This window comes from Drosophila serrata, unplaced genomic scaffold (assembly GCF_035046125.1).
Source record: "Drosophila serrata isolate PLE 108 unplaced genomic scaffold, ASM3504612v1 contig_190, whole genome shotgun sequence".
Classification (NCBI taxonomy): Eukaryota; Metazoa; Arthropoda; class Insecta; order Diptera; family Drosophilidae; genus Drosophila; species Drosophila serrata.
Genome location: NW_028257088.1, coordinates 1053501 through 1081379, shown reverse-complemented (window position 1 = coordinate 1081379; position 27879 = coordinate 1053501). Strand labels below are relative to the sequence as shown.

The following is a 27879-nucleotide window of genomic DNA, read 5'->3' as shown; positions in this document are numbered from 1 at the left end:
CCTTGATTTCCGGAAATTATAGAGTTTAATACGTAGCTGCAAATTGTTTATTTAAAATATTATTATTATGCAGTTGCGTCATGGGATTAATTAGCTAGCAAACGAACGACTTCGATTTTCACAGAGATTATTGGTTTTGCCTAATTGGAATCGATCGGATCGGAATCGAACGATGGATGAGTTTGAGGTGAAAGGTTCTCCAACTCGTTAGGTTTGTCCGATTGGGAAATAATACTTGATTTGGCTTCGCGATGCGGAAGCATTAAGCGATTTGTTTGCCATAAACAATTGCAATCAATTATCAGTGAATCGATGGACTAAAAGCATTCATCAATCTTTAGTATATATTTTTTTCCTACTTTGGCTAACCCACATGATATATATTTACATATATGTATATATATATATACAGGGCAGCCTAAAAGTCAACTATAGATTATAAATATTTAACAAAGATACTTTTCTGAACCCTAAAAGTTATGCTATAAATAATAGGAATAAAACGAAAATTTCTTATGTTTTGCTTTAGTTTTTTTTTGGTTGTTTTCATTTTTTATTTAGGATTTTTTTTTATACAATAACTTAACATTTTGTTGGTTTTTGTTTTGTTTAATAGTTTTTGCTTTTCATTTTTTGGAATCGGAAATTTACAATATTAAATATTGATTTTATTGCTGCTCCTCGTTTTTTCGCTTACTGATTGGTATTTCTCTTGGTTTTTTTTTGTTTTATTTTATTTTATTTTAGCGGATCTTGGAATTTGACCTTAGTTTTGGTTGAAACAATATTGCTATATATATCTGTGTGTGAGTGTATGTATATATATATATATATATATATATTTTATTTACTTTTTTTTAGGCTTATCAAATGCAGCACATTGATGCTTAGGCTGTAGTAGGTGTGTGTGTGTGTAGAGAGAGTGTGTGTTTGGTGTGTGTGTGTGTGTGGCGGTCCATTTCGGTGTTCACTTTTCTTACTGGTTGAATTTCCATGCTTTTGTTTACTATTTTTGGTTGCTTTGTTGTACCTCACTTTTGCTCGATTTACCTGCTTCATTAACTATTTTGCTTAACGTTTCTGAACTGCATTTTTGATTTGCTTTTCCCTTTTGCGGAGAGAAACATTGAAAGAAAATGAGGAAAATACTGAGGGTGCAAGAGTTGGTGCTTAACTAAGCAAAAAAAAAAGAAAAAATAAATAATAATAAACGGTGGTTCTTCCCTCTCATTGTATATATATCTATATATATTTCTATATATTTCCTGGCCTCTATTTTGCGTTTATTACTGCTGTCCTTTGCCATGTTTTTCAGCACCGCTTCTTCGTCCTTTTTAACTGTAAGTTGTCTTTGATCAATCCATGCTACTATTTTTTATTTCTCCTTCTTTTTTCTCTGTTTTACTCATGTATATAATGATCAAAAATAATTGTTTATTATTTTATTTAGCCTTAGAAAAATGTTGGGTTGTTGAGTGTTTTTTTTTTTATTACCTTTTTGAATTTTTCCTTTATTATTGCCTCAAACATTCATTCCATTTTGATCATATATAATAATATATAGTATATATGCGTATGCGTGTGTTTTTTTTGTATATGTACGTGTACGTGTGTGTGTGTGTGTATATTTTGTTTAAGGTTTAACATTTAATTTACTTTCATCTTCATCATCATCATCATCATCGTCATATAAATAAAAATAAATACATTATTCTTTATGTTCAAATTTCCTTTTTTGTTTGTTGTCCAGTGTCGTCGTTTTTTTTCTTTATCTCTGAAGCCGCACTAAATTGTATATATATATTTATATATAATTACAAAAAATTGTTTTATATGTATTTTTAGGTCGAGAAAAAAAAAAGTATATAAGAAACAGGGGAGAGGAGACTACAAAATTAATAGTAATAAGCTTATTATATATATATATTTGTATATATATAAAACAATCGCCGTATGTAAAAAGTGTGTGTACTTTTAATTTACAATTCAAATTTTGGATTTTCTCTTTCTCCCTCTCTCTCTCTCGCTCTCTCTTGTTTCTTGTGGTTCTGCTTCGGTTTTGGCTCTCTTTCTTCACGTCTCTCGCTTTGCTGCTTTTCATTTTCCTCAGAGAGCTTGGTTGCTTGGTTTTCCCGCGGTTTTCTTTTCGTTAGGTTTTGTTTTTTGTTTTTTTTTTGTTCATTTTTTCATTTTTTGGTGTTTTTCGTTTTTGCAAAAAGCAAAAAGCAAAAGCGATTTATGCGGCTTGAAAAATATCAACAGCTTCTCGGCTCCATATTTCGATTTCGTTTTTCCACAAAACACAAAAAGGAACAAAAAAAAAAAATAATGATAATAAACAATAAAATATAAAACGAAACGAAACGAAATACGGAACAGCCGGAAAAAAAAAAATAATTTCCCCCCACATTTCGTTTGTTTTCCTTCCCCATCCATTGTCCTTGTCCTTGCGCCAAGAACTTGAATTATTGAAGGACACAGCAGCCCTTCTTCTTGCTCTTCTTCTCATCGATGACCACATGACTAGCGGAGATGGGTCCCGGCACCACCTGTTTGGACACCTGTCCCAGTGAGGTGACACCGTTGTTGTTGCCACCGCCTCCGCCCCCGCCGCCGCCGCCGCCGCCGCCGCTGGTCAGCTGATCGCTCGCCTTGCCCGCTTTTCCGGCGCCAGCGTCGGCAGAGGCATGGGAATTTGTACCATTTTGTGCTGTTGCTAGATTCTGCGAGAGCTGTAATAATCAATTAATTAGTAAATATAATGGTTTAAAGGCTTAAGCGTAGCTCACATTGGTTTTGGTCACGCTCTCCCCGATCGCCACTCCTCCCCCACCATTGCAATTGTCATCCGGATGCTGTGCTGTGCTGCCATTGCCAATGGTACGATCCTCCGTGGGTGTGATGGGTTGGCCACCTTTACAAATAATAGAATTTAATATAAGATATTAATTAAAGGATAAGATGATAGAAGTTGATAAGATGGATAAGATTCAGCGACAATAATTGCCTGCAAAAGTAGCTCCTACGCTGGGTTCTATCATATATATTTATCTTGTAAAGGAGTTATAAATAGGTTACAGTTTTACCTATTAAAATTATAATCCTATACGTTAAAAATTAATAATAAAATCTAATTGCTTGGTCAGAGTTTCAAAATGCAAATTTATGAATGTTATTATAATAACATATAATATAATACAATATATAATATAATATAATAAATGCTATATATAATAAATATAAAAAATATTACGATATATGTGCAAGATTTTTATAAGTATATATTATAAAGAATATTTTATGATCTATAAAAAAAAACTAATTGCTTGATAATAGTTTAATAATATAATATAATATAATACAATATAAAATAATATAATATAATATATTATAATATAATATAATATAATATAATATAATATAATATAATATAATAAAATATATTATAATATAATATAATATAATATAATATAATATAATATAATAATAATACTATAAAAATAATACTATAAATATAATAATATATATATAATAATATAAATATAATTATTTCAAATTTATTTTAAAAGACTTCTTTGTTACATTTCAACTCCTAAAAAAGCTATTTAATAACTTACAGTATTTTCTTTATACAATTAATATCTAATAAAATTACATTTACTTGGTAATATATTACTATTTAATATCTCTTAACCATTGTTACGAATATTTTACCACATTCTCATACATTTCCCTGATCTTAAGTTGGTAAATATATACATCTTTATGTGTATTCTCATCAACAGACCACAAATAGTTCCCACAAGCAATGAAATAATGCCTTATTCCTGTCATAAATGACCACAATTTTATCACATGGCAATACTTTTCTTTTAAAAAAAAGGTATTGTTTATATTGCATGGGGGAAATATAGTAGTCTTGCTCTGGAAATATTGCAAAGCTTAATTGCATCAACTGATAAGAGGCAAAGTATAAAATGCTATTTGCAGTAATATTACTTAATTTTAAGGCAATGAATGTTAGCAAGCCCCATAAGATTTACAAAGTTATGCATTAAACTAGCAAAGATTAATGCTTAAAGTAAGTTAAGGAATTCTAAAAGGGACTGAAAACCTTCACTAAGTGCCTTTACTTTTATAATTTGTAACCTATTATTTAATAATTTATAATAATTCTCAGTTATGTTGTTGCAAACTCAAAATTGAGAGAAAAACTCACCTCTGATCATACTGACAATCTCGTCAGCCTCCCGGGAGAGATCGCCGCCAGGACGAAAGGGATTATCCCAGCCGGAATCAGTGCTACGCAATGCGAAAAAAAGGATTTTAAATTTGTGATAATATTATATTTGAAATCCCAGAACTAACCTCTGCTGGCGATCGTAGGCCGCTCCCAGTCCCAGTGTCTGCTGTTGCATCATCCCCGTCGCTGCCGTCGCTGCCATTGTTGGATATAGGTCGAGGTCGTTGGTGTTGTAGGGAAAGCCGTCTCCGGCCAAAGAGTCGTCCGGCAGATAGTCCGGCTGCTGTGGCTGGCTGCTCTCGTAAATGGAGACACGTACTATTGAACGCTCCGATCTGGAAATCGAATTAGAGACAATTTACCAACTCTGCACAATTATAATTATTATATTTCTCCTCCTCTCGAAACTAAAACTAAAATCACGCATCGCCGCATGTGACCTTTAAATAGCTGAGCAACTGCGTCACCTAGCCCGACGAGGAGGAGGAGGAGCAGGCACCACCTCAATGTCAATTAAATTAAGTCATTTGCCAATTGGCTTTTCAGCAAGCAAACAACACACAACACAAATAACAAAAAAAAACAATTGATGGAAAAGCCCCTTGGCAACTTTCTTGTTTTGGCCAGGCTATTGACCACATTGCAAATCCGAATCCGATTCCAATTTGGTCTTGACATTCGGAGACGGATTGGCAATAGCTGGAAACCAGTTTAATTTACTCAATCTTTTGCGTATCCGAAATGGGGGCCTGGATAACAAAGGTTCTGACATAGTCCTCGAGTTCTTCCTCGGTTTTCATTTCAAAATCCATTGCCTTAATTTTCTTTTATATTATATTTATTTTTGTTGCAAGTATTTGTTGTAGATTCTCTTTCAACCGTTTAGAAATAAAGTGACTGACTGACTCTGGCTTTTACACAAATTTCAAAGGTCACTGAGAGAGATCACAAAATTTAACATCTGATATAAATTCAAGTGTTCCCATTTTACATTTTTGCTGCTATTTTTGGTAGCTTTTTGAACCATTTGTTAGTTTCCCGAAATATACAAGGCCATATTTCTTGGGTCTTTAGAGATATGTGTTTCTCCCAAAAGAATTTATAGTTTCTGGAATGTTTTTCTTCGGTGAAGGAATATTATCAAAAGGGAGAAGAATTTTTGAATAAACAAATTGGAATTTTAGTTCCCTCATGTCCGAAAGTGTTTATTTCCAGAGTTTTTAAATAGGTTTTGGATTGAAGAAATAATTTTATCAACTTCTAAAACATAGTAAATATTAAATTAAGTTCAAATTGGTCATAAATTATAGTTTTTCTTCAATTTTCTTTAGTTGAAATGGTATCTCTATCAAAGTTATACCCTTATTTGATAAAAAAAATCAATTAAAATTGATTTTATTTTTAGTTTAATGGCAAAAAAAAACCTGTAGACTGGAAATCCATCGGATTTTATGGCTCACATTTTATCTGTATATTTATAACTGGTTTATGCCGATCGATGACTTCATTTATGGCCCGTATCGGATTGTGTGAAAAGCCTGAGATTTACTGAGCCGAAACGCACTGTATGATCTAAGAATGGGAATGGGAATCGGAATGGGAATGGGTATATCAGATTTAGTTTATAAAAACTCTACAACAACGACTCTGACTTCCATTCACTTCCTACAGCTTCTATCTTTCCTTCATCTCTACCTCTCTCTAGGGATTTTTTTATTATAGCCATTGTCCCCAGAACTTTGAACCCTAAAAAACCTGTCCAAAACTAAAAAAGAGAACCCAACAAGTAGCGAATAAATAAAATAGAGAGCCTAACACACAATAACAACGACGACCGACTCGTTCACTACATAAAAGCCCTTCCCCCCCGGCCACTTTTTATCTGTTTACATTTCAAATACACTTCATAACTCAATGTGTGTGTTGTTGTTGTTGTTGTTATTATTATTGAGCATGTGAAGATTACGTCATGTGCCGAAATTGATATGCGAATGGAAACAACAACAACAATAACAAGTACAAGTACAAGTGGAACAAGAACAAGAACGAGAACAAGAGTTACAAGCTCAGAAAAACAAGTTTTAAAGATATAAAAAATAGAGATGAAATATATATGCGTCTTCAGTTTGTTTTTGGACTCCAAAGCATTTTGTTAAGGTCTTTTTTTATGCCCTTGCTAAAGTTTATAACGAAACTATATACCCTATAAAATACGTGTTAGATTCGAATCTTATATTTACTATATTATCAATCAGTTTGATATTATTAAAACAAAGCGAACAATACCCTTAAAAGAGGGATTTGAACTGCAAAATAGTTTAATTATCTTAAAGATAAGGGTTCTTCTTATAAATATGCATTAATTTATTATTTCCTAAGATGGCGTCTATTAGGCAATTATTGGCCTTTGTATATTAACCTAAATATATTAAATATTAAATTTGCAAATTTTTTGGATAAATTTAAGTTTTGCATATATCATAACTAAGCCAAAAATGCATTAATTTCAATTCGGAAAGCTGTTCTGTGCTAGTTTTCATAGGATTAAAAAATCTGTATATAAAGTTTTACAATTTACGCAATTTAAAATTTTGTCAAATTTTACATTCTTAACTTATCAAATTTAATGATGAAAATTTGACAAAAAAAAATCGAAAAAATTGTTTTGCTCCAGACATAGCTAGATCGATTCGGCTTTTAATGCTGATCAAGAATATATATGATTTATAGGGTCGGAAATGTCTCCTTCACTTAAGTTTAAGCTTCCGACTGAAATTAGAATACCATTTTTGAGCCATATTTTATCTTTATTTTTATATGAAAATTTGTACTGCAAATCAAAGCTTAAAAATGTCATAACTTAGCCAAAACTGCATTAATTTCCATTCGGAAAGCTTTTCTATGTTAGTTTTTTATAGATTGATAAGTCTGCGTACTCAATTTGAAATTTTAACAAAGTCGAATTTTTTCATAAATTTTGTTGTTTATTTTAATGATTTAATCCCTTAAATTTTTGGAAAAAAATTAAAAAAATTATTTTGTTGCCTAAAATGACTAAATCGATTCAGTTTATGATGCAGGTCAAGAATATATATGATTTAAAGGGTCAAAAATGACACTTTCAAGAGTTACAAGCTTCTAACTTAAACTTTAAAACCCTTCAAAGGTATAATTACTTTGTAAAGGGCATAGAAACTTCGTCTTGGGAGTTTTATTTAATGTTTCTTGCCTAAGCTCGTTATAACAAAGTGGAAAAGTTTAGAGATTTAAACACCAACAAATAAGCGTGATCTCAAGTGCCCAGCGAATTGAACAACTAAAAAAGATGAAAAAATTAAAGGCAATCAAAGGAACGTGAAAAAAAAACAAGAGAAAAACTTGTTGCCATTACGATGAAGTTTGGAGGCGGGGGAGATGCTTTTGAAGAAGCTGCTGCAGCCGGAGAAGGACGCGGAGAGGATTGGGGGAGGGGGGGACATGAACTGTAAATGGGAAACAGAAACCGAAACAGAAACACAAGTGGAAGAGGCAGCGGCATCAGCTGCGAGAAAGCGAGTATCGCGATGAGCGCATCAATTTTGTTTGCCGCCAACGCTCCAAATAGTGATGCCAAATCTAGCGGCAAATCCGCCAACAGATATAGCTAGATTTTCAAGTGTTATATTTTGCAGTTTCTTAAAATTCTACTCCTATAAGTTTTCTCAGAATTTATACATAGGTAAAGGCTCAAAAATTTTGCAAAGATATTTAAATTTTTAATATAAAAAATAAAGCTGGATTTTCAAGTGTAATATTTTGCAATTTCCTAAGATCGTACAATTATAATTGTTTTCTTATCAATTCAACAAGACCTAAGGCTCAATAATTTTGCAAAGATATATAAGATTAAAAGCTTTTTAATTTATATATTGCAATATATAATATAAAAAAAATATAGCTGAATTTTCAAGAGTAATATTTGCAATTTCCTAAAATCCTACAATTATAATAGTTTTCTTACAAGGTCAACATAACCTAAGGCTCAAAAATTTAGCAAAGATATTGTATTTGTATAACTTAATTAATATATTGCAATATATATATATACAATATAAAAAAAAACATATAATAAGCCGTTTAAAAGCTTTAGAATATTATTTAATTGTTATAGCCTACTTTAAACTTCAAATTAATTAAGTTTATTAAGTTTTCATTTAAGCTAGATTCAAGCTAAATTTTTTACAACGCCTAAAGATAGCAGCACTGTTCTTTTTGGCGACTGTGACGCCGGCAGCGCTGTGGCTTTTCAATTAGTTTTGGTTACTGTTTTTTTTTTTGTTCTTGTGCTTTTGTTGTTGTTCTTATTTGTTGTATTTTTGGGCACACACGCGAGAGACTACGTCACGGGGGCAAGGAAAAAGAGCCCCAAGGGGGGGAAGTGGGCGAGCAAGCGGGATGGCCATATGGAGAGGAGAGTGAAAATTAATTTAACAAATTATGCGACCCCACCCGCAAATGTGAACAAAATGATGAAGAGGAAAACACAAAAACAGCAATGGGAAAAATTGCGGAAAATTGGTTTCATTTTTGTTGTTGTTTTCTTTTTGTTTTTGCACTTGAAAACGTCAAACTGTGAGAGCAAGTGAATGAGCGGGAGAAAGATAGATAGAGAGAGAGAGAGCGAGGGGAAACTGCAATGCGGCTGATTTGATTTGTTTTTATTATTCCAAAATATGCAGCAAGCACACATACACCTTTATATAAATTGTATAATATAGGGCTAATTCATGTACAAACAAGGCGCTGTTTTTAACCAATACAAACGCACACGCACCACTAACACACACAGTAACACACATATTTATTTATTTTAATTGCGTTCAGTGGGATAAGTGCAAAGGGGAATGGCAAAGGGGGGGGACGAATGGGGGCGGTGTCTCTTTCGCTCGCTCGCTCTCTCTCTCTCTCTTTAGGGGTTCTCTCTTTCGATGCGTGTGCTTCATTATAGAGTGTATGTGTGTGTGTGTGTGTGTGTGTATTATTTTTTGCGATGAACTCACTAAACAACAACAACAACAACAAGGAGAATAGCAATTACAAGTGTGCTACTAAAGCTTAAAACGGTGTGTCACAGTATCTGCGTGTGTGTGTGTGTGTGTACCAAATAGCACGAATTACTTTCACATTATTTCAGTTGTTTCTTCTTTTTTTTTCAAGCTATTTAATTATATGTATTTCTCTAGTGTTTTCGTCTTTCGTTACCAACCACTTGCTTTCTGGCTCACACCCCCTCTCTTTCACATTCTCTCACACTCTCTCTCTCTCTTCCGCTCTTCCGTTTACTCCGTTAACGGTTAGTTTTTCCCTCTCTTTTATTTTTTTATATTTTTTCTTGTTGGTGTTTTGCACTTTTTTAGCTTTTGCTTAAAATTTCTGCTTAATATTTATTCATTACTTATTTTACACGCACTTTTGTGTATTGTATTTTAGCGCGCGTTTTGCCCTCTCGTTCTGGCAAACAAACAGATAAACAGAAACAAAAATACGGACAGCAGGATCTCGCGAAGAAGAGGAAGAGGATTAGAACAGCGCGTAGTTTTTGGTTTTTTGTTTTTTAGTGTGTGCTTTTAGCGCTCGTTTTTTGTTGTTTCTTTCTACTTGTTCCCTTCTTTTCCTTTGGAGGCTCCGACTTTTGCCTTGCGCCTGCTAAACGGAAACTGAAAACTCGATTTGTATCTCAATCTCAATCTGAATCTGAATCTGAATCTGAATCCGATTGCGAATACGAACCGAAACTCACTGGCGACTGTTTGAGTTTGACGCTGCTGCCGATGCTTGCGGCGCTCGAAAAAGTAAAAGATACAAAACACACGCACACATACAAGCGCGCATATGTTTGCAGGAGCGCGCAAGAGAGCTAAAAGAGAGCGTGTTATGCTCTCTTGTAAAGTTTAGGCGGCGGCGTTGCCACCTGTCTCGGTTGCGGCAATGGCGGGCTTTTCGTTCGATTTGAAAAGGTGAAGTTTGCAAGTAAATGCATCAACCAGAAAATGTTTAAATAAAAATGGAAAATATTTATATTTTTTAATTTTATTATTTAATGTTTTTACCTTTGCCAAATTAAGGTTGAGTAAACAATTTCATTTCATAAATCAAAAGCTTTTAAATATTTTAAACAATTAATATAAAATCCACACAAATTTAATAAATCGTTGTTTAAAGTTCAAAATTATTTAAGCTTTTAAAAATAAAATAATTTAAACAATTTCTATGTTAGTTAATTATTTTATTAAGTTTAATTTATAAATGACTCTTTCTTGGTATGCTAAAATGAACATTTTTATAAGATATTTTTTAGTATCTTCTTTTGTCGTTTCAAAATTCCTGGAAAATGTTGATAGATGGTTCTTTAAAACACACAACTAATATATCATTTTGCCCGGGACAATCCATTTGTGTCTGCTGTGTGTGATTTACACACCGTAATGTTTTAATTTTCCACAAGAAAAAAACAGCAAAAAGCACAAAGAACAATTAACATTTCGGGTTTAATGAGCTTCTTTCGCTTTTCATTTTCCTTCTCTCTGTTTCTTTTCATTTTTAATGTGCTCCAGACAGACAGACGCACTATTTATCTTTTGTCATGCCTTTATTGCGATCTATTTTCGTACGAAACAAAAACATTTCCAAATTTCTCATTTCGCGCGGTTTCCTGGCCTCTTCTACCAACACAATTTTATTTCGCATTTTTTGGGCAAACAAACGAAAAGGAAAACAAATGCAGAGCACAAACAGCCGGCAGGCAAAGTATGGCGATTTTTGGCAGCTGCTAGATAAATTACACTTGTCAACAAAGTTTAGATTAATTCATTATTATAAAAATAATTATTAATTATAATAATAATAAATTTAAAATGAGTATTCCGTCTTTAAGTATTTATATTTTAAATTATTTTAATTATTATTATTTACTTTGTGTTGGCCAGTGTTATTTGCGTATTTGCCAGCCAGCATCCAGTTTGTAAGAGCGCGCTAATAAATGCGCAATAGGCAAATCGTAGGAAACAACAAGAACAACAAAGACAATTACAGATGTAATGGCAAAAAGGCGGAAAAACATAAAACGTGAAACGCGAAACAGGAAAAGGGGCAAACAAACAAAACGTAAATGCGCCACATCTGGCAACGTCGTCAACAAACATGACATCACTTTTTTTGCGCACTCACCACAGTAATGGAAGTGGGAGGGGGACAGGGCGAGGCGAGGCGAGGGAGAGGCGAAATGATAAGAGAATTTTTCGCAAAGCCCATTTCTCTTTAATAGCAAGCACTCTCTTTCTCTCTTTCACTTGTTATACACAAGCAACGGACCAAAAATAAAATAATAACATAAGAAATAAAGAAAAAATAAGTCCAAAAAACCCAAAATGAAGAGAGAAACACGAAAAAAAAAACATAAACACGTAACCACACACACACACACATAAAGGTAAAATTGGGGAAGCTGCTGGAAATAGATAAAAGGGGAGACGAAAGGAGGAGGCATCCACAGAACGAAGGGGAGAATCACACACACACAGAAACAGAGTTGCCACCTGAAAATCGGGGTCCCCATTTCTATTGTTGTCAAAATAGTTGAGAAAAAAAATAAAAGAAATAAAAACAGAAGCGGACAAACAGGAGAAATAAAATAACACAAAACACAGTGGCAAGGCAAATATTTGGAGCGCTCATCACATGCACATACACACCTGCGGTCAGCCGAATAGCACACTACGAAAAAATACATATGTATATACAGACACACATATAGGGAGGAGAAGGTATGCAATGCAACAGTTTTAGTGTGAAAAATCCAAAATACAAAACTATTTCAAACATTTCTCCATGTGGTTCCAAATGAATTTGGAAAATGTGTGTGTCTGTATCTGCGAAATGCGATAGTAATTAGCCTTAAGGCATTTCCAGCGTTTATTTTTCATTTAAACAAGAAGAATGTATCAAAAATAAGTGGCTCAAAATGCCTGAAATTAGTTTTATAATAAAATCAAATATAAGAGATATTTGAATATAATTATTTGGAAAGGAATTGAAACTTATTTTTAAATGTATATACAAATTAATAACAATATTTCTTTAGGTATATTAATAATATATATTTGTATACCTTTGCAGGGTATTATAATTTCAGTCAGAAGCCTAAAACACATTGAAAAAGTCATTTCCGACCCCATAAATTATATATATTCTTGATCAGCATAAAAAGCCGAATCGATCTAGCCATGTTTAGTAGAATAAAAATTTTTCGATTTTTTTTTCAACATTTTATCATTTAATTTTATCTTGTTAAAACTGGAAAATTTGACAAAAATTTAAATGTCTTTAATTTAAAATCTCAGCGTGCAGATTTGTTAGCACTATAAAAAGTAGCATAGAACAGCTTTCCGAATTGAAATTAAAGCATTTTTGGCTTAGTTATGCGATTTATCAACTTAGAATTTTTGAAAAAATTGTCCATTAAAATAATGCGAATATTTATACCCTTTCATGGGTACTTTAATTTCAGTCCGAATCTTGAAACTCTGTAAAGGAGACATTTCCGACCCCATAAATCATATATATTCTTGATCTGCATGAACAGCCGAATCGATCTAGCTATGTTTGGGAGAACATTTTTTTTGTTATTTTTTTTGTGAAATTTTATGACTAAATTTTATATTGTTAAAGTTGAAAAAGTTGACAAAAATTTAATTGCATGTAATAATACAACTCAGTTTGCTAATTTTTTTACCTTATAAAAAGTAGCACAAAACAGCTTTCCGAATTGAAATTAATGTATTTTTGGCTTAGTTATGATGATTTTAGTGATCAAACTGCAAGGGTATAAAACCTTCGACTTTTCGAAGTTCTTTCTTCCTTGTTGTTTATTTTAAATATCCAAAAATCAATCGAAAACTAAATCAAATAATTTAATATTAATTCGATACTAATTCTTTAACCGGCAGTGTGATAATATGTAATAGGGACATAGTGCAAAGGCGATCCAATTTGAATTTGTGACAGCATTACTGTGGACAGCGTCTATATATAGAACTTACTACTCCCGATTAATTCCTCCGCATGATTTTGCACACTCAGCATATATATTTTTGGGCATTAAATGATCTGAGATTATTTGGCATTTGCCGGACAGTGATAAGTCCACTAACAATTGATAACGATTCGGTTCGCACCGAAGATGGATGACGGCGTTGTTTGGTGTATTTTATATATATATTTGGGGTACTTATAGTATCTGAGCAGATGTTTGCCTTCAAAAACGATGCCTTTATAAACACTACATTTGGTATGTTGACATTTTGGCCACTTTCCGTTTTTCAGCTTTCGAAAAATAATAAAAATTGGCATAGTTCCCAAGAAAAAATCATTTCGATTTTCTTCAATTGACTAAGAAATTGTACATAGAAAGAACTAAATAAATATATACAAAGGAATTTGTGCAGCGATCTACTACAAATATTTGCAACTGTATAAATAAATAAATAAACTGAAAAGGAAATTGTGTGGATTCGATCATTTCTCTAAGCGTTCTGTATATTTTATATAACAGAACAGTTTTCCACCAAATTCATCGAGTTTGAACTTTAAAGCAAAGCTAAAAGTTATTGCTATTATCTTTAGATACATAAATGATATAAGTTTACTAAAATTACTAGCTAATCCATTGAACTTTTCCATGTTTGGCTTAAACATTTACCTACAATCCCTGCTGTAAACCCTGTTTGGAATTTTAAAGTCACACCCTTTTTGGGGCTTGCTAATTTATTTTTGCCCAAGCTAAAAAGTTAATAATAATTACCACGGGTTCCGCTGCACAGCAGTAAAAAATATTACAAAAAAGAGAGAGAGAGAATTACACACGCACTGCTGACCAGCGGCACAATTACTGTTGGCATTACAACAATGTGTGTCTACCTTTGATAATAATTATGCTTATGATAATAATGATGATGGCACTGTATGCATGTCAAGTGTGCCGTGGGTACCGGAAAATCAATTGAGTGAGTGACAGGCGGACAGTTCGAGATGTACTTTCACAATAGGCTATAGATATAGATATGAGCACGGCCGGCGATCGAATTTCTATAGTTCAAAACAAACACAAAAAAAAACAGGAAAAAAGATGAGAAGAAAATAAACGGAATCATGTCGAGGTCAGGCTGTTCAATCAGCCTCCTTTCCTTGGTTTCGACACGGCAAGAAAATGGTTAATAGAGAAGCTCCTTAAAATATAGCAAAAACTCTAGGTTTAATATTCATTCCGACCGATTTTTACAAGAAACTTAAATGTATCTTTCACTAAACTCTGATATTATTCATATAACAAATATTAAAGAAGCTGATTTTGATATATTTTATATCTTAACATATTACTATTATTACAAAAAAACTCCAAAGTTCAATTGCATTAAGTATACCTTTACAGGGTATTATAAATTCAGTCAGAAGTTTAAAACTAAGTGAAGGAGTCATTTCCCACCCTATAAATCATATATATTCTTGATCAGCATTAACAGCCGAATCGATCTAGCCATCTCAGGAGGAAATCAATGGAAATAAAATGGAAAAAATTGTCAAAAATTTAAATAACCTATAATCCTAAATTAGGTATGCAGTTTTATTAACCTAACAAAAACTAACATAAGGCAGCTTTCCGAATTAAAATTTATGAATTTTTGGCTTAGTTATGAGATTTTAAAACTGCGATTTAGCGAATAAATTTTCATATAAAAATATAGAAAAATATTGGTTCAAAAATGGCATTTCAATTTTAGTCAGAAGCTTGTAACTCTTGAAGGAGGCATTTCCGACACTTTAAATTATATATTTTCTTGATCAATATAAACAGCCGAATCGATCTAGCTATGTCCGGTGGAAATCTATTTTTTCGAAAAATTTTTGGAAATTTGTTTCGCTAAAATCGCCAAATAAAAATCATAAAAAATGTTAAAGTTTTTAAGCTTTAAACTAATTATACAGATTTGTTAACATTACAAAAACTAGCATTGGACTGCTTACCAAATTGGAATTAAAGTATTTTTGGCTTAGTTATGATGATTTTTATGATCAAAGGGTATAGAAAGTTCGACTACCTTCTTGTTTTTCTTTTTTTCATAGAATTTCCTGTATAGGTATACACTCCTTTGGGTACATTTCTCTCGGTGCATCTAAGATAATCGATGGGAAGAGGCAAAAGCCCCAAGATTGCGGGTTTTTCATTCATTTCCTAACGTTCTTTTTCTTCCCTTCATCTTTTCTTTTCTGTGCTGCTGGCTGACTAACTGTAAAGAAAGAAAGTTCTACAGCAAGTGGCGAGCTCAGAGCTGATGACATCACGCTCTACCGGCAAATTAAAGCTCCCCACATACAAAAAGTATAAGAAATACAAAATGCTTAAGAAAAGACATAAAACATGGAAGAAGAAACACACACGCATGTGGAAAGAAAGAAAGAAATAGAGACAGAGACTGGCAGAAACAGAAAAGGTCACAACATGTGTTAAGTCTAATCTGTCCAAAAATGGAATATGCCACCTAGGCGGTTGAATGAAAACCGAAAACCGAAAGAGAAGAAGGCAATAGACAAGCCAAAACAAATTGTCAGCAAATTTGATTTGATGCCCATTTGACAGCCATAAAAAACGTAAAAAACAACACCTTCCAAAAGAAACAAAAAAAAACGACGTGTCAGCTGCTTTGGCCTCCCTTTTAATGCAATTTTTACAAAGCCCAGAAGAGAACAGAATAATCCCAAATAACACCTGTTTCCGTAAGGTGGTGGGGCTTAAATTTAATTTCAAGCAATTACCACATCTTTAATTTCTATTTGTAAGCTAAGAAATAAAATAAAATGGATTTTAAATACATGGAATAACTATCACATTTCTAAATATTAAGAATGAGCAAATTTTAGGTAATTTAATGCTTAGATAAAATATTTTTGAAATTCTATTTTCCTAATTACACCCAGCAATTAACTTTCAAAAGCTTTAAGCTTAGTTAATTGCAGGAAAAACGATTAAGACAAAGGGAAAACAACTTTGGTTAAGCTCTTCTTTAAATAGATTTCCCTTAATTATTAAAATTAGTCTTTTAAGACAATAATTATTATTAAATTTTGTAACTTTCTATAATGTTTAATCCTTTAATTCACCTGCTTGTTTAATAATCGATATGCGTGCTGCAGTGCGAATTTATTAATCGATTACCAGACTTAATGGCGCGCAGCATGTTATCGGCGAGTTGGTTTCAATTCCAACTAGAACAATGTTTAAGCGCTCGATTCGAATTTCGTGGGTGCGGCAAGAAAATGGGAAATTGGATACGGATACGTCGCATACGGATACAGATACAGATACAGATACAGATACACAAAATGCAGCCGAAAAAGATGTGGGTCAACAACCACCGAATGAAGTTGACCCACTTATATATATATATATCTATATAAATATATGTATCTGGCTTTAAAATGCACACACACACACACACATGAACACGCCTTGGCTCATTATGTAATAAAACGATGACGATGTTTAACGGCATTCCAGTTAGAACGTCGCCACTGCAGCGCCGGCGCATTAACAACTCCAATTGGAGTCACCTCTTCAGTGGTGGGAAATGCGAAAAGCAGACGGAGAAGAACCCAAACAAACAAGCCCATCTTCCAATTGAACTGATAACAAGAGAGAGAGAGAGAGAGAGCGAGGAGATAGAGAGGGAAGTTAGGGAGTGAAGGGAGAGAGAGAGAGGCGGGGCAGAGGGAGAGATACCCATAAGAGAGAGAGAGAGTGGAGAAAATACAGTGGAATCCTTTAAAAGGGGAAGTCCTTAGTTAAGCTAAATAATAAAAGTAGTTTTAAAATTATTTATTATATTTTAAATATATATTTTATTTAGTTTTCTAATTGAAAAAAAAAATATATATATATATTTGAAACAGAGAATTCACAGATTTGGGTTTTTAAAACCCACAAGCTTTCTATATACAATTTGTTTTCATTTAAAATATTTTCTAATTCTAATTCTAAAGTGTTCTTTTATAGTTAACTTCGCTGTAAATAAATTCTACTTAAAGAATAAACCCTACTAAGCTATAAAAATGTGCCCTGAAAACAACCTAACGAATTTAATTTAACTTCAAAGCAAAAGATATTATCAGTGATAGTTTTCCAAGAGCTCAAAGCTTTAATTTAATGATGTTCTCACGCAATGAAAGAATTGCGTTGTCTCGTTTTAATTGTTTCCGCAATTATTTGCCATTTTGCCTTCTCTCCTCTACTATTTTTACGGTGATTCCATTGAAACCCATTCATAGGGAAACCATCAACAGAGTAATCACTGTACGCCTTGGGTTAAAGCAAACAAAGTTTTAAAACCAAACTGGCTGGTGAGCGGTATAATTATCGATTTAAAAATTCGTGTGTCTCAAGCTTCCTTTCCTGGGGAAGGTGGTTTTTTATACTTTATCTTTTTTTGGATATATACCATAAAGGCGGGGACAGCAGACAGAGTTCATTGCATCGTATTTGGGTTGATGAGAACGCTTTTCCAAAGCTGAATTCGCTAGAGTAGAGATCAGAGCCTCAGCTCATTTATGGATTGGCCCGGAAAACACGGCCAACTATGAACTATGAACAACAAAATAATAATAAAGCCCAACTGCAAACAAAAGTGAAAGCAGCCAAAAAGTCATTAGACGGAAGTTTTTTTAATGAGGTAAAAGTAGGCTCTATTCGGGGCACAATACAATTGCACAATCATACAAAAAAAAGCCCTACAATAACCTGACTGCCTAAGATACCAACAGATTGTTACACTGCAAAACAAAACACCCAAAAGAATAAAGCAAGATCTCTCTTTGAAAAGGAGATAGTTTATTTTAAAACTTTATACAAATATTTAGAATTTATTTTGATTTTAAATCAGAGCAAAGATCAAAGGTTTAAACGCAAGGGAGAAACTATTGATATTTCTAAAAATTGTTAATAATATTCAAGGTAAACCCCAGTACGGATTTTAGTGTAATAATCAGATTTATAAATAAAGAAAATCTATGAATTATTTATCAAGTTTATACTCCTAATATGGTGTTACTTTTGGTATTGTCAGTGTAATTTAATGAGGTATCTTTTTTTTTGTGTCTGTGGAGGTACTTTATTATTTTTTTGTAATTTTCGGTAAGCACATTAAGCTGGTAGTCTGTCTGAAAGCCAATACCTGACTTGAGTACATAATTTATCTATAAAAAATCAAGTTTCTCATGACAAAGTAGGAGTTTTTTCTAAGAAATATACAATATAACTGACTAGACAGAAATAGAAATATAAATATCAAAGAGATCCTGATAAAATGGATAAAATATCCCCTTTAATTAGTGTAATAAGTTACTCACTCTTCTTGCACTTCGATGCCACTGTCATCCATATTTCCCTTGGCATAGTCTCCACTGTACCCGCCACCGGCGAGTGGCAAGTGCGACGCCAGCGTCGATGCCGATGGCAGCTGACCAGCAGCAGCAGCGGCGGCACCGCCACTGGGATGATCTCCAGCATCTCCAGCAGCCGCATCAAAGCCAAAGGTGGACTCCACGTGTTCCGACAGCGGTGTTGGCGTCTCAAAGACGAGCGTCTCCACCATGGAGCCCTTCGAGGAGCCAAAGGAGACACTGCAAAAGGCGGAAGAAGGTGAAAGAAGAGATGAGAATGGAGAAAAGGAGGGAGAAGGGAAGATGGAGAAGGTCAGGTCAGGTCAGGTCAATTGGGGGAAAGCCTACAGGGGAACTCTCTTTAAATAAAGTTTAAACTTTCTTAACTAAAAGTATTTGAAAAAATAAAATAAAACAAAGAATTATGTATAGTAATAAGAAAACATTTATTTCCGTTATATTTTATAGTCAAAACTTAAGGGCTTTCGTTACTTTTAGTTTAATGATTAAAATGTTGAAATTCAAAACTGAAATCTCTGTATTTCCTCTTTCCTATTATATAGCTTTACTTCCTCATGATAATAATGCTATATAATTATTTAAAAATCAACTGTTTATATAAATTTCTGTTTTTGTTAATTGATTTAATTGAAATCTCAGACCTTCGGGGATTTTGATAGAGATTATAAGGCCCCCCATCAATTTGGTAATAAAAAGCGCGTGCTTTAAGTACGCTCAATCTTTAAGCTTAAGTATACAACAACTGTTTAAAATACTTTTCTTTTTTGCCAAACTAAACTTTCTTGTGGATAATAAATCGAAAAGTAATTCTTTCTCTATACCCATCAAGATATAGCAGATATAAATAAATGTTGAAACTTGAACCGATCGATCAAATTGCGTGGCAAAAATAATAACCACAAGGCTAATACTATTGTTTTATATATTATATCTCGTGGGGTATTTTTTTTTTGCATTTTATATATATATGTATATATATATATAATTAATAAACAGGAGAACTTTTCTTAATCAAAATGAAGATAACTGGTAAATCTTTTTATCGCACAAAGTATCGCAATGCAAATTTGATAAGCAATTACTTGGTGTTTATTGCTCAGTGGAATTTTTGTACCCTTGCAAGGGTATTATAAGTTCAGTCAAAAGCATAAAAAGCGGTGAAGAAATCATTTCCGACCCTATAATCCATATATATTCTTGATCAGCATTAAAAGCCGAATCGATCTAGCCATGTCTAGAGCAAAACAATTTTTTCGAATTTTTTTTTCAAATTTTTATCATTAAATTTGATATAGTTAAGAATGTAAAATTTGACAAAATTTTAAAATGCGTAAATTGTAAAACCTTATATGCAGATTTTTAAACCCTATAAAAACTAGCACAGAACAGCTTTCCGAATTGAAATTAATGCATTTTTGGCTTAGTTGTGAAATTTTAAAACTTCAGATTTGTCAAAAAAATTGCCATATAAAAATATTGATAAATATATATAAAAAAAATCTGAATATTTCAAACATAATTATAATAATATCAATAAGAGTATATAAAACTTCGGCTTCTCGAAGTTAGTTTACTTTCTTGATTTCTTTAATTTTTATAAGGCTATGAATATGAAATTATTTACCTTATTATTTATTTTAAAAATATTATATTATATTATATTATTATAGTAACATGCAACTTAAAACTTACATATATTGATTTATAATATATTATTATTAACCATAAACATTATTCAATTATTCCCACTGTGCCAAAAATTGCACCTAAGCGATAGCAAAAAAAGAAAAGAAAGAGTAGAAATAACGCAAGACATGTAGATGTAGAGAAAGGGGAGTGGAGGGAGGGGCAAGAGAAAGAGACAAAACGCACCGCTTGAGACCGACGCTTTTGGTACCCAATTTGCTCAGTTTGCCAGGCTTCTTTTGGGGGCGTGGGAATTTATCGCTCAGATCGCTGGATAGATCCTCGTCGTCAGCTGTTCCCTCTGCCGTCTCTGTTGCTCCCGTTGCTGCTGCTGTTGTTGTTGCATTGTTGTTGTTGCTTTTGCTCTTATTCGTATTCGTATTCGTATGTGTATTGGCATTATTAACGGTGTTTTTAGCACTGACCACAACCATGGCATTGTTGTTGTTGTTCACATTGTTATTTGTTGCTGCTGCTGCTGCTGCAGCTGCTGGCGTTGTTGTTGCCGTTGTATGCACCAATGGCAGCGACGTCGGTGGCACAGGAGCAGCGACGCCGACAGAGGACGAAGGAGTTGTTGCGGCAGCGGCAGCGGAAGCGGCAGCGGCGGCGGTGACAACAACAATTTCATCGCTCAGCAGACGCGTTCGCTCGTCGCAGTCGACGGCGACAGCGACGCCGGCAGTGCCGTTAGACAGCATTGCGGTTGTTGCAGTCGTTCTTCCTCTTTTTCTTCTTGTTGCTTTTATTGTTGTTTCTCTTCTCGACGGTAATAATGTTGTAGTTGTTGTTGTTGTTGTTGCAGCAAACAGATTCGGTTTCGCGGCTAACGGGGCATTTCGAAGGGCCAGCATAGGCACTCTCACACACACTCACACACACTTAACGCTTGATTGAATCTGAATTTCCGCCGCGGTTTTTCAACACGACAAAAAAAAAAAGAACAACAAAAATTAAACCAAAAAAGAATTTAAAAAACAGCACACGAATATTAACACATTAGCAGCAGCAGCAACAGCGGTAGAAGCACACACAGATACACGGGGAACACACGGCGCAAAAAAAAAAAACAGCAACAAAATGCGGCGACGTCGGCAGAGGCTGTCCGCTGACTGCAGCAGCGTCGCGTCGGTGACCTGCACTTTATATTTCACCGAAGTTGGCGCCCTAAAGCGCGTTTATAAATAAATGCAGACGTGCATTTAATAAATCGGACTGCGAGCGCGGCTGTTGCTGTCGTATATATCCATTGCCCCAAACATTAGAGAGTTGGAAAACCGTGGCGTTACGTTTCGCGATGAATGGGCGCTATGTCTGGACGATGCGGCGTTCGTTGAGGGTACAAAAAAAAAAAAGAATACCCAGCAGCGAGCGTTGCGACTTGTTTGGTTTTTTATTCAATAAAATTTTACAGAGGGGCTCGCAGCACTGGCAGCGTTGCCATATCGTTACAAGTCATGTCGAGGTCACACTAAAAACTGACGTGAGGCGAAAAAGTTCACACTAAATACCTTAAAATACGTTTTTAGCAAAGTTCTCCACCATTTCCGCGATATATCGATAAGTTTACGAAACATAGACGGTCACTCTATCGAGTGTTATCGTGCTATCGATATTCACCATTTGGCAGAGATGACCGAAATTGCAATTTTTTCGCTTAGTCAAATTCTTGTGCATTTCTCAACTGACAAAAGCAAGTGAATTCCCATTCCCATGCAGCAAACCAATTTCGATGGCAGCAAGCGTGGCGAATTGAATAACACAACAAAGCCGGCGACGAAGCAGTGTGAAAACCGAAGAAAATCGCCAGTGAACGGATCACAAGGGCGAGGGCTATCGCTCATCTCTATTACAAATACGAAAATGAAATTGCGTGCATTCTAAATGGTAAGTTTAATGTGCTAAAAAGTGATAAAACCGAATGAGAAAGACACCGAAATAGTGCTTGCAGCCACGGGCGTTATGGTTAAAGTTCAGTAAACATTCCAGCAAGCGGCAGCAACAACAATCAAAATAAGGCATGCACGCACGCACACACACACACACACACACGCACACATGGAAATGCGCAAATGTTTTTATTTTTTTTGTGTGGAAATGGTAGAAGGAGGAGGGGGAGCTTCCACTTTGTTGTTGTTTTTGTTCAAGTGAGTTTTTTTTCGTGCATTTTGTTGCAGCCTAATTGTTTTATAAACAATCGTTAATTTGCAAGCAATTAAATGGCAAAATCAATTTCAATTTCCTTCGTGCGCAAAACAAAAACACACCCATGTGCGTGTGTGTGAGTGTTTGTGTGAAATGCAAACTGTAAAATCGCTGAAACTTAAATCCCAGTGACACTGCGCGACATAACCAGCAAGTGCTATAAATATACACTTGCACATGAGTCACTTGATAAATAATGCGGCTCAGAAAACCAAGAAAAACCGAGAGAAAAACAAAAACAGAAATAGAACACCGCGTATGAGTAAATAATTTGCCGGTTAAGTTTGGTTTTTAGTTTCGCCATACCGGTTAGCCCGGTTAGGAAAATTATAAACTAATACTATAGCATATTGCAACAAAAAATGAGTATGAGAACCACTTTGGTTGCAAAAACAAGGCCCTAAGCCAAACAATTAATTTGCAGCTGGTCTTGGTAGCAGCAGCAGTTTAAAAAAAATGTCTGCAAATCGCAAAAGCAGCTGGCATTTTTATTGAGAAATTTTTGTAATTATAATTTTTTTTAAATAACAAACAGCTCAAGATTAATTTTAACAAGTTCACTGTATAAAATATATATAATTTATATTTTTTATATGATATTAAAGCAACAACAAGTAAAAATAATAATATTTCGTTCATTAAAATTGAGATTTATAAATCTCTTAACAATTGAATAATATTATTCAAATTTTTTTGAGCATATTATATTATTTTCTGTTATTATAAAGTAAAAAATACTTGAAAATGTTAATATAAAATTTTAAAAATGTTAGAAAAGCTCTTAAATATTAGTAATTCAATTATATTTTCTGTAAATCTGTCTATTCGATAAAATAATCTTATTAAAGTACCTTATAAACTGAAAACTTTAAAGAAAACCTTTAAATTACATGACAAAGACACCTGCCAAAGTCAATTTTTAAAGCTTAATTCAATATTTGTACATAAATTAATATTTTTCAATTGCAATATACACGATAAATTGGCATTTCTTAAAACCAAAGCTTTACAAACCGATTTAATATTTACTCAAACCAAAAAACCATTCCATAATTCATAAATTGGCTGAAAAACAGTCTTCACAAGTAAGAAAATGAAATACAATATCTTAAAATAAAGCTATAAAACTAATCCGACTTTATTTTCCTTTTAGCCACATGGGAACGATGACCAAGGACTACGACTATCTGCTAAAGGTCCTGCTGGTGGGCGACAGTGATGTGGGGAAGCACGAGATACTCTCCAACCTGGAGGATCCCTCAACGGAGAGTCCCTTCTGCAGCGGCAACGGTGAGTGATCGAGTGCGTCCGTGCTTTAGAGAAAGAGAAGAGGGAGTAATGTGCATGTAACTCTGCCTTCCGTGCCTCCGTGCCTCCGTGCCTGTGTGCCTGTCCATGTTGCCTGTGTTTACCACCCACTCCTTCCCAACCTAATAGACTGCACATCCTCTCACATCCTCCAAACGGTAGCGTACAAGACGACCACCATCTTGCTGGAGGGCAAGCGGGTGAAGCTGCAGCTGTGGGACACCTCCGGCCAGGGACGCTTCTGCACGATCATACGCTCGTATTCGCGTGGAGCCCAGGGCATCATACTCGTCTACGACATTACCAATAAGTGGAGCTTCGATGGCATTGATCGTTGGCTAAAGGAGGTCGATGAGGTTAGTCAGAATCTATTTATTTACTAAAGAGTTGTATTTACTAATTCTTTGTTTGATTTTGATGTAGCATGCTCCTGGCATACCCAAGGTGCTGGTGGGGAATCGCTTGCATTTGGCCTTCAAGCGTCAGGTGGCGGCCAAACAGGCCGAGACCTATGCCAGCCGCAACAACATGTCCTGCTTCGAGATATCGCCACTCTGCGACTTCAATATACGCGAATCCTTTTGCGAATTGGCTAGAATGGCGCTCCATCGCAATGGCATGGAGCACATTTGGCGTAGCAATAAAGGTATATCCCTTAGGACTATGATTATTATTTTGATAATGATACATATAGTTATATATATATTAATTTGTACATAAATGTTATAAGTTTCTCTTGTATTTAGGGAATTTCATTTAGATTATTATTGTTATTAGTTTAAAATCAAGCTGAACTTGATTTTTCTTGTAATTAACCTTGATTATTAACTTATGCCCATATTATGGCCATCATTAAGTGTCAGAGATTCAGTTTGTTAATTGATTAAACCTCTTGGGTTATTTTTAGCCAAGTTGCGAAAATGTATACAAGCTATTAGTGGTTTTTATTAATCAATTAGTTGAGGTTTTTAATGAAGCTTTAATAATAACTTTTGACAGTTTGATAACATTTTGTGTAACGCTTTTTTGCTTGGTTTTTGTTTGTGAACTTGAAAAGTTAAAAATGATTGAAAAAATAGAAAAAAAAGGTTAAAGATGGTGAACATATTTATAATAAATTAAGTTTAAAGTATCCATTGTCATGTCTTATTGTTTACGATTATAAAAGTTAACTTATTTTTTGTAGAACAGTTTATTTAAAATGTAAATAACCTTGAAAATCAAATGTTTGTTAGTCAAACTTGTAAGTCTGTATTTTTTATGGAAAGATGGTAGAATATATAGATGTATATATATACTGTATTAATATTTAATGCAAACGTTGATATATAACATGGATATTTATATTTTCGTGATATATGTGCAATAAATCGATATATATTGAACTAATGTAATAAGAAAAGGAAACATTTTATGATAATATTGATGTATTAACATTAAATGCATTTGATATATTAAAGTTTTCTATATGTTTATGATAATATGTGTAACATAATTAATCATAGTGATGTTTTAACATTAATTACGATATTTTTTATTATCTAACCTGTTCATATACCAAATTTAACAACATTTTTTGACATTGTTAAAGAGCTTTATATGTATTTAGTAGATATAACATATCATATCATATCATCAAATGCATTTAATGATTTGATATATTAAAGTTTTCTATATGTTAATGATAATATGTATAAGATAATCGTTCATAGTGATATTATAACATTAATTACGATATTTTTCACTATCTAACCTGTTCATATACCAAATTTAACAACATTTTTTGGCATTGTTAAAGAGCTTTATATGTGTTTAGTATATATATGTGATCAATTCATTAAATGCATTTCATATATTAAACTTTTCTATATGTTAATGATAATATGTATAAGATAATCGTTTATATTGATATTTTAACATTATATAGGGTAGTTTTTACTATTTAAATAGTACTTATACTAAATTTAATAACAATTTTTGACATTGTTAAGGATATCATATCATCAAATGCATTTAATGATTTGATATATTAAAGTTTTCTATATGTTAATGATAATATGTATAAGATAATCGTTTGTATTGATCTTTTAACATTATATAGGGTAGTTTTTAGTATTATAATTGTACTTATAGAGAACATTATATGTATTTAGTAGATATATTATATCATTACCAAGTATCCCTATTAATCTATTAATCTATTTCTTGCAGTGCTATCCCTGCAGGAGCTGTGCTGTCGCACAATTGTGCGACGGACGAGTGTGTATGCCATCGATTCGCTGCCGTTGCCGCCATCGGTGAAGTCAACGCTCAAGTCATATGCGCTGACCACGTCGCAGTGCTTCAACTCGCTGACGCAGAGCTCCAGGAGCAAGAATCGCTGCAAGACGCCGACGAGCCACAGTCGGAATAGTTGTGCGATCGCGTGATCGTTGCCACGTAGGCGGAACCGAGCTGCCTACTTAAATACTACTACTACTACTGCGTCGTCGACGATTAACTTTAATTGAGCAAGAAAAACCCTAATTAATGTACTCTAGGCTAACACACAAACCTCACACACCTCACACCTCACTCGCCACCACCCCAATTTCACCCTCTTTGGTTATATATTTTTTTATGTTTTTGTTTCATCGACATTGATATATATATATATATTTATTGCCCACTTCCGCAAAGAAAAAAAAGCAGTACTTTTAACACTCTATAAAAACATTAAATTTAGTTCTCTTAACCCTTTCTGCCCCCTCGATTTTTCCGCCCCTTACCACAACTGTTGTTAATATTATTATGTTTGTATAATTCTAATATATTTAAAGCGATCAACACAACAAACATCAAAACAGTAAAAACTAAAAAAAAGAAACAAACGAAAAAAAGAGAGAAAGATAATTTTTGATACGGATAAATAAAAAAAGAATTATATTTTTTTTTGTTTGTTTACCATCGGATTAAAGTATTCTTAGAGATGTAATTGTAACTGAAGGCGGATTCAGGCGAATTGATAAAGATAATTCATAATGAACCACAAGAAATCGGGCGTGTGTTTTTATTTCCTATCCCTTTCTGATTCCTGGCATTAAGGCGGGTTCCACTCTGTCTATCCCTTTCTTATTTGGAATTTTTTCTGTGATAATTATGGGAGGTGGGGGTTATAGCTATAAGAAAAGTGAAAGTTTGAAGCTTTTCTTATATAATTATAAATATTTAATTGGGGAGTTTCTTAATTGGGAATTTGGTATGTGAATTCTTTATTTAATTCATTTTTATTTACATGAACAAAAGGTTTTATTTTGATTTCTCAATAGATTTATGGCATTTATAAAATGAATTATTTTTTATATTCTTAAATTTCAGTTTATTCTTAAGCTTATATTTGAAAAAAGGTTTATGAAACTCTCTTAATTTGTATTTTATTTATTATTATTATTGTCGAATCTTTATTTATTTTTCTTTTCTATATTTCTAGATATTTATTAAAATCCTTAAATATATAAAAAATGGTTTTAAATTTATTTGCTTAATCTAAAATAATAATTATATATTTCGAAAGGCAACGAAACTTAGCCACTTAACCAGATGAAAATTAGGAAAGACAAGACAAGATCTCTACGTTTTAGCCACAAATTAAATTTGATAAAGTCTTGGTACCCTGTAAATGATACAAGTTGATGGGGATATTATATTGTTATTTATTTTATTTTTATAAATAATATATAAAAACAAGAAAGGAAGCTAACTTTGGCCCTCGCAGATTGAAATTTGAGCACTAGGAATTAATATATTATAAATTTAATATATTTATGTTCAAAAACAATTAAATAATGCCTGCTTTAATTCCATTTACTCCATTTTCCTCTATTTTTATCGTTCGTTTGTATGACAGCTATATGATATAGTAGTCCGATTTGTATATAATTAAAAAAAAAAACCTAAATAATTATTCAATT

The 27879-nt window shown here is 33.3% G+C and overlaps 2 protein-coding genes across 9 annotated transcripts; one reads left to right on the top strand and one right to left on the bottom strand.

Moving 5' to 3' along the window:
* Positions 1-509: 509 nt before the first annotated feature.
* Positions 510-21893, bottom strand: LOC110182467 (uncharacterized). 5 transcript variants are annotated; one of them, XM_086829334.1, is made up of 7 exons: positions 21706-21860; positions 20603-21315; positions 18677-18949; positions 4369-4578; positions 4220-4302; positions 2790-2914; positions 510-2732 (listed from the first exon to the last, which is right to left on the bottom strand). In XM_086829334.1, exons 2-7 carry the CDS (start codon positions 21268-21270, stop codon positions 2466-2468), a joined length of 1626 nt encoding a protein of 541 aa, XP_086685460.1. In that variant the 5' UTR covers positions 21271-21315; positions 21706-21860; the 3' UTR covers positions 510-2465. The 5 variants fall into 5 exon arrangements, with proteins under 5 accessions (XP_086685460.1, XP_020806164.2, XP_086685462.1 ...); XM_020950505.2 differs by having other exon boundaries at positions 20603-21893; XM_086829336.1 differs by lacking the exons at positions 18677-18949; positions 20603-21315; positions 21706-21860 and adding an exon at positions 9693-10101.
* On the top strand, positions 21831-26964 carry Rab40 (RAS oncogene family member Rab40). Of its 4 annotated transcripts, XM_086829338.1 has the most exons (6): positions 22492-22563; positions 22629-23706; positions 23775-23911; positions 24059-24285; positions 24353-24575; positions 26141-26964. In XM_086829338.1, the coding sequence occupies exons 3-6, from the start codon at positions 23779-23781 to the stop codon at positions 26356-26358; spliced, it is 801 nt and encodes a 266-aa protein (XP_086685464.1). In that variant the 5' UTR covers positions 22492-22563; positions 22629-23706; positions 23775-23778; the 3' UTR covers positions 26359-26964. The 4 variants fall into 4 exon arrangements, with proteins under 4 accessions (XP_020806168.1, XP_020806165.1, XP_086685466.1 ...); XM_020950509.2 differs by lacking the exons at positions 22492-22563; positions 22629-23706 and adding an exon at positions 21831-22303 and having other exon boundaries at positions 24092-24285; XM_020950506.2 differs by lacking the exons at positions 22492-22563; positions 22629-23706 and adding an exon at positions 21831-22303.
* The last annotated feature ends 915 nt before the right edge of the window (positions 26965-27879 follow it).

Coding starts and splice junctions, on each gene's coding strand:
- LOC110182467 (XM_020950505.2), bottom strand. CDS start 21,270: ATGCTGGCCCTTCGAAATGCCCCGTTAGCCGCGAAACCGAATCTGTTT. Junction 4,579..18,676: donor GGCATCGAAGTGCAAGAAGA/GTGAGTAACTTA, acceptor TTCGATTTCCAG/ATCGGAGCGTTCAATAGTAC. Junction 4,303..4,368: donor GCCTACGATCGCCAGCAGAG/GTTAGTTCTGGG, acceptor CGCATTGCGTAG/CACTGATTCCGGCTGGGATA.
- Rab40 (XM_020950506.2), top strand. CDS start 23,779: ATGGGAACGATGACCAAGGACTACGACTATCTGCTAAAGGTCCTGCTG. Junction 23,912..24,058: donor TCCCTTCTGCAGCGGCAACG/GTGAGTGATCGA, acceptor CCAACCTAATAG/ACTGCACATCCTCTCACATC. Junction 24,286..24,352: donor GGCTAAAGGAGGTCGATGAG/GTTAGTCAGAAT, acceptor ATTTTGATGTAG/CATGCTCCTGGCATACCCAA.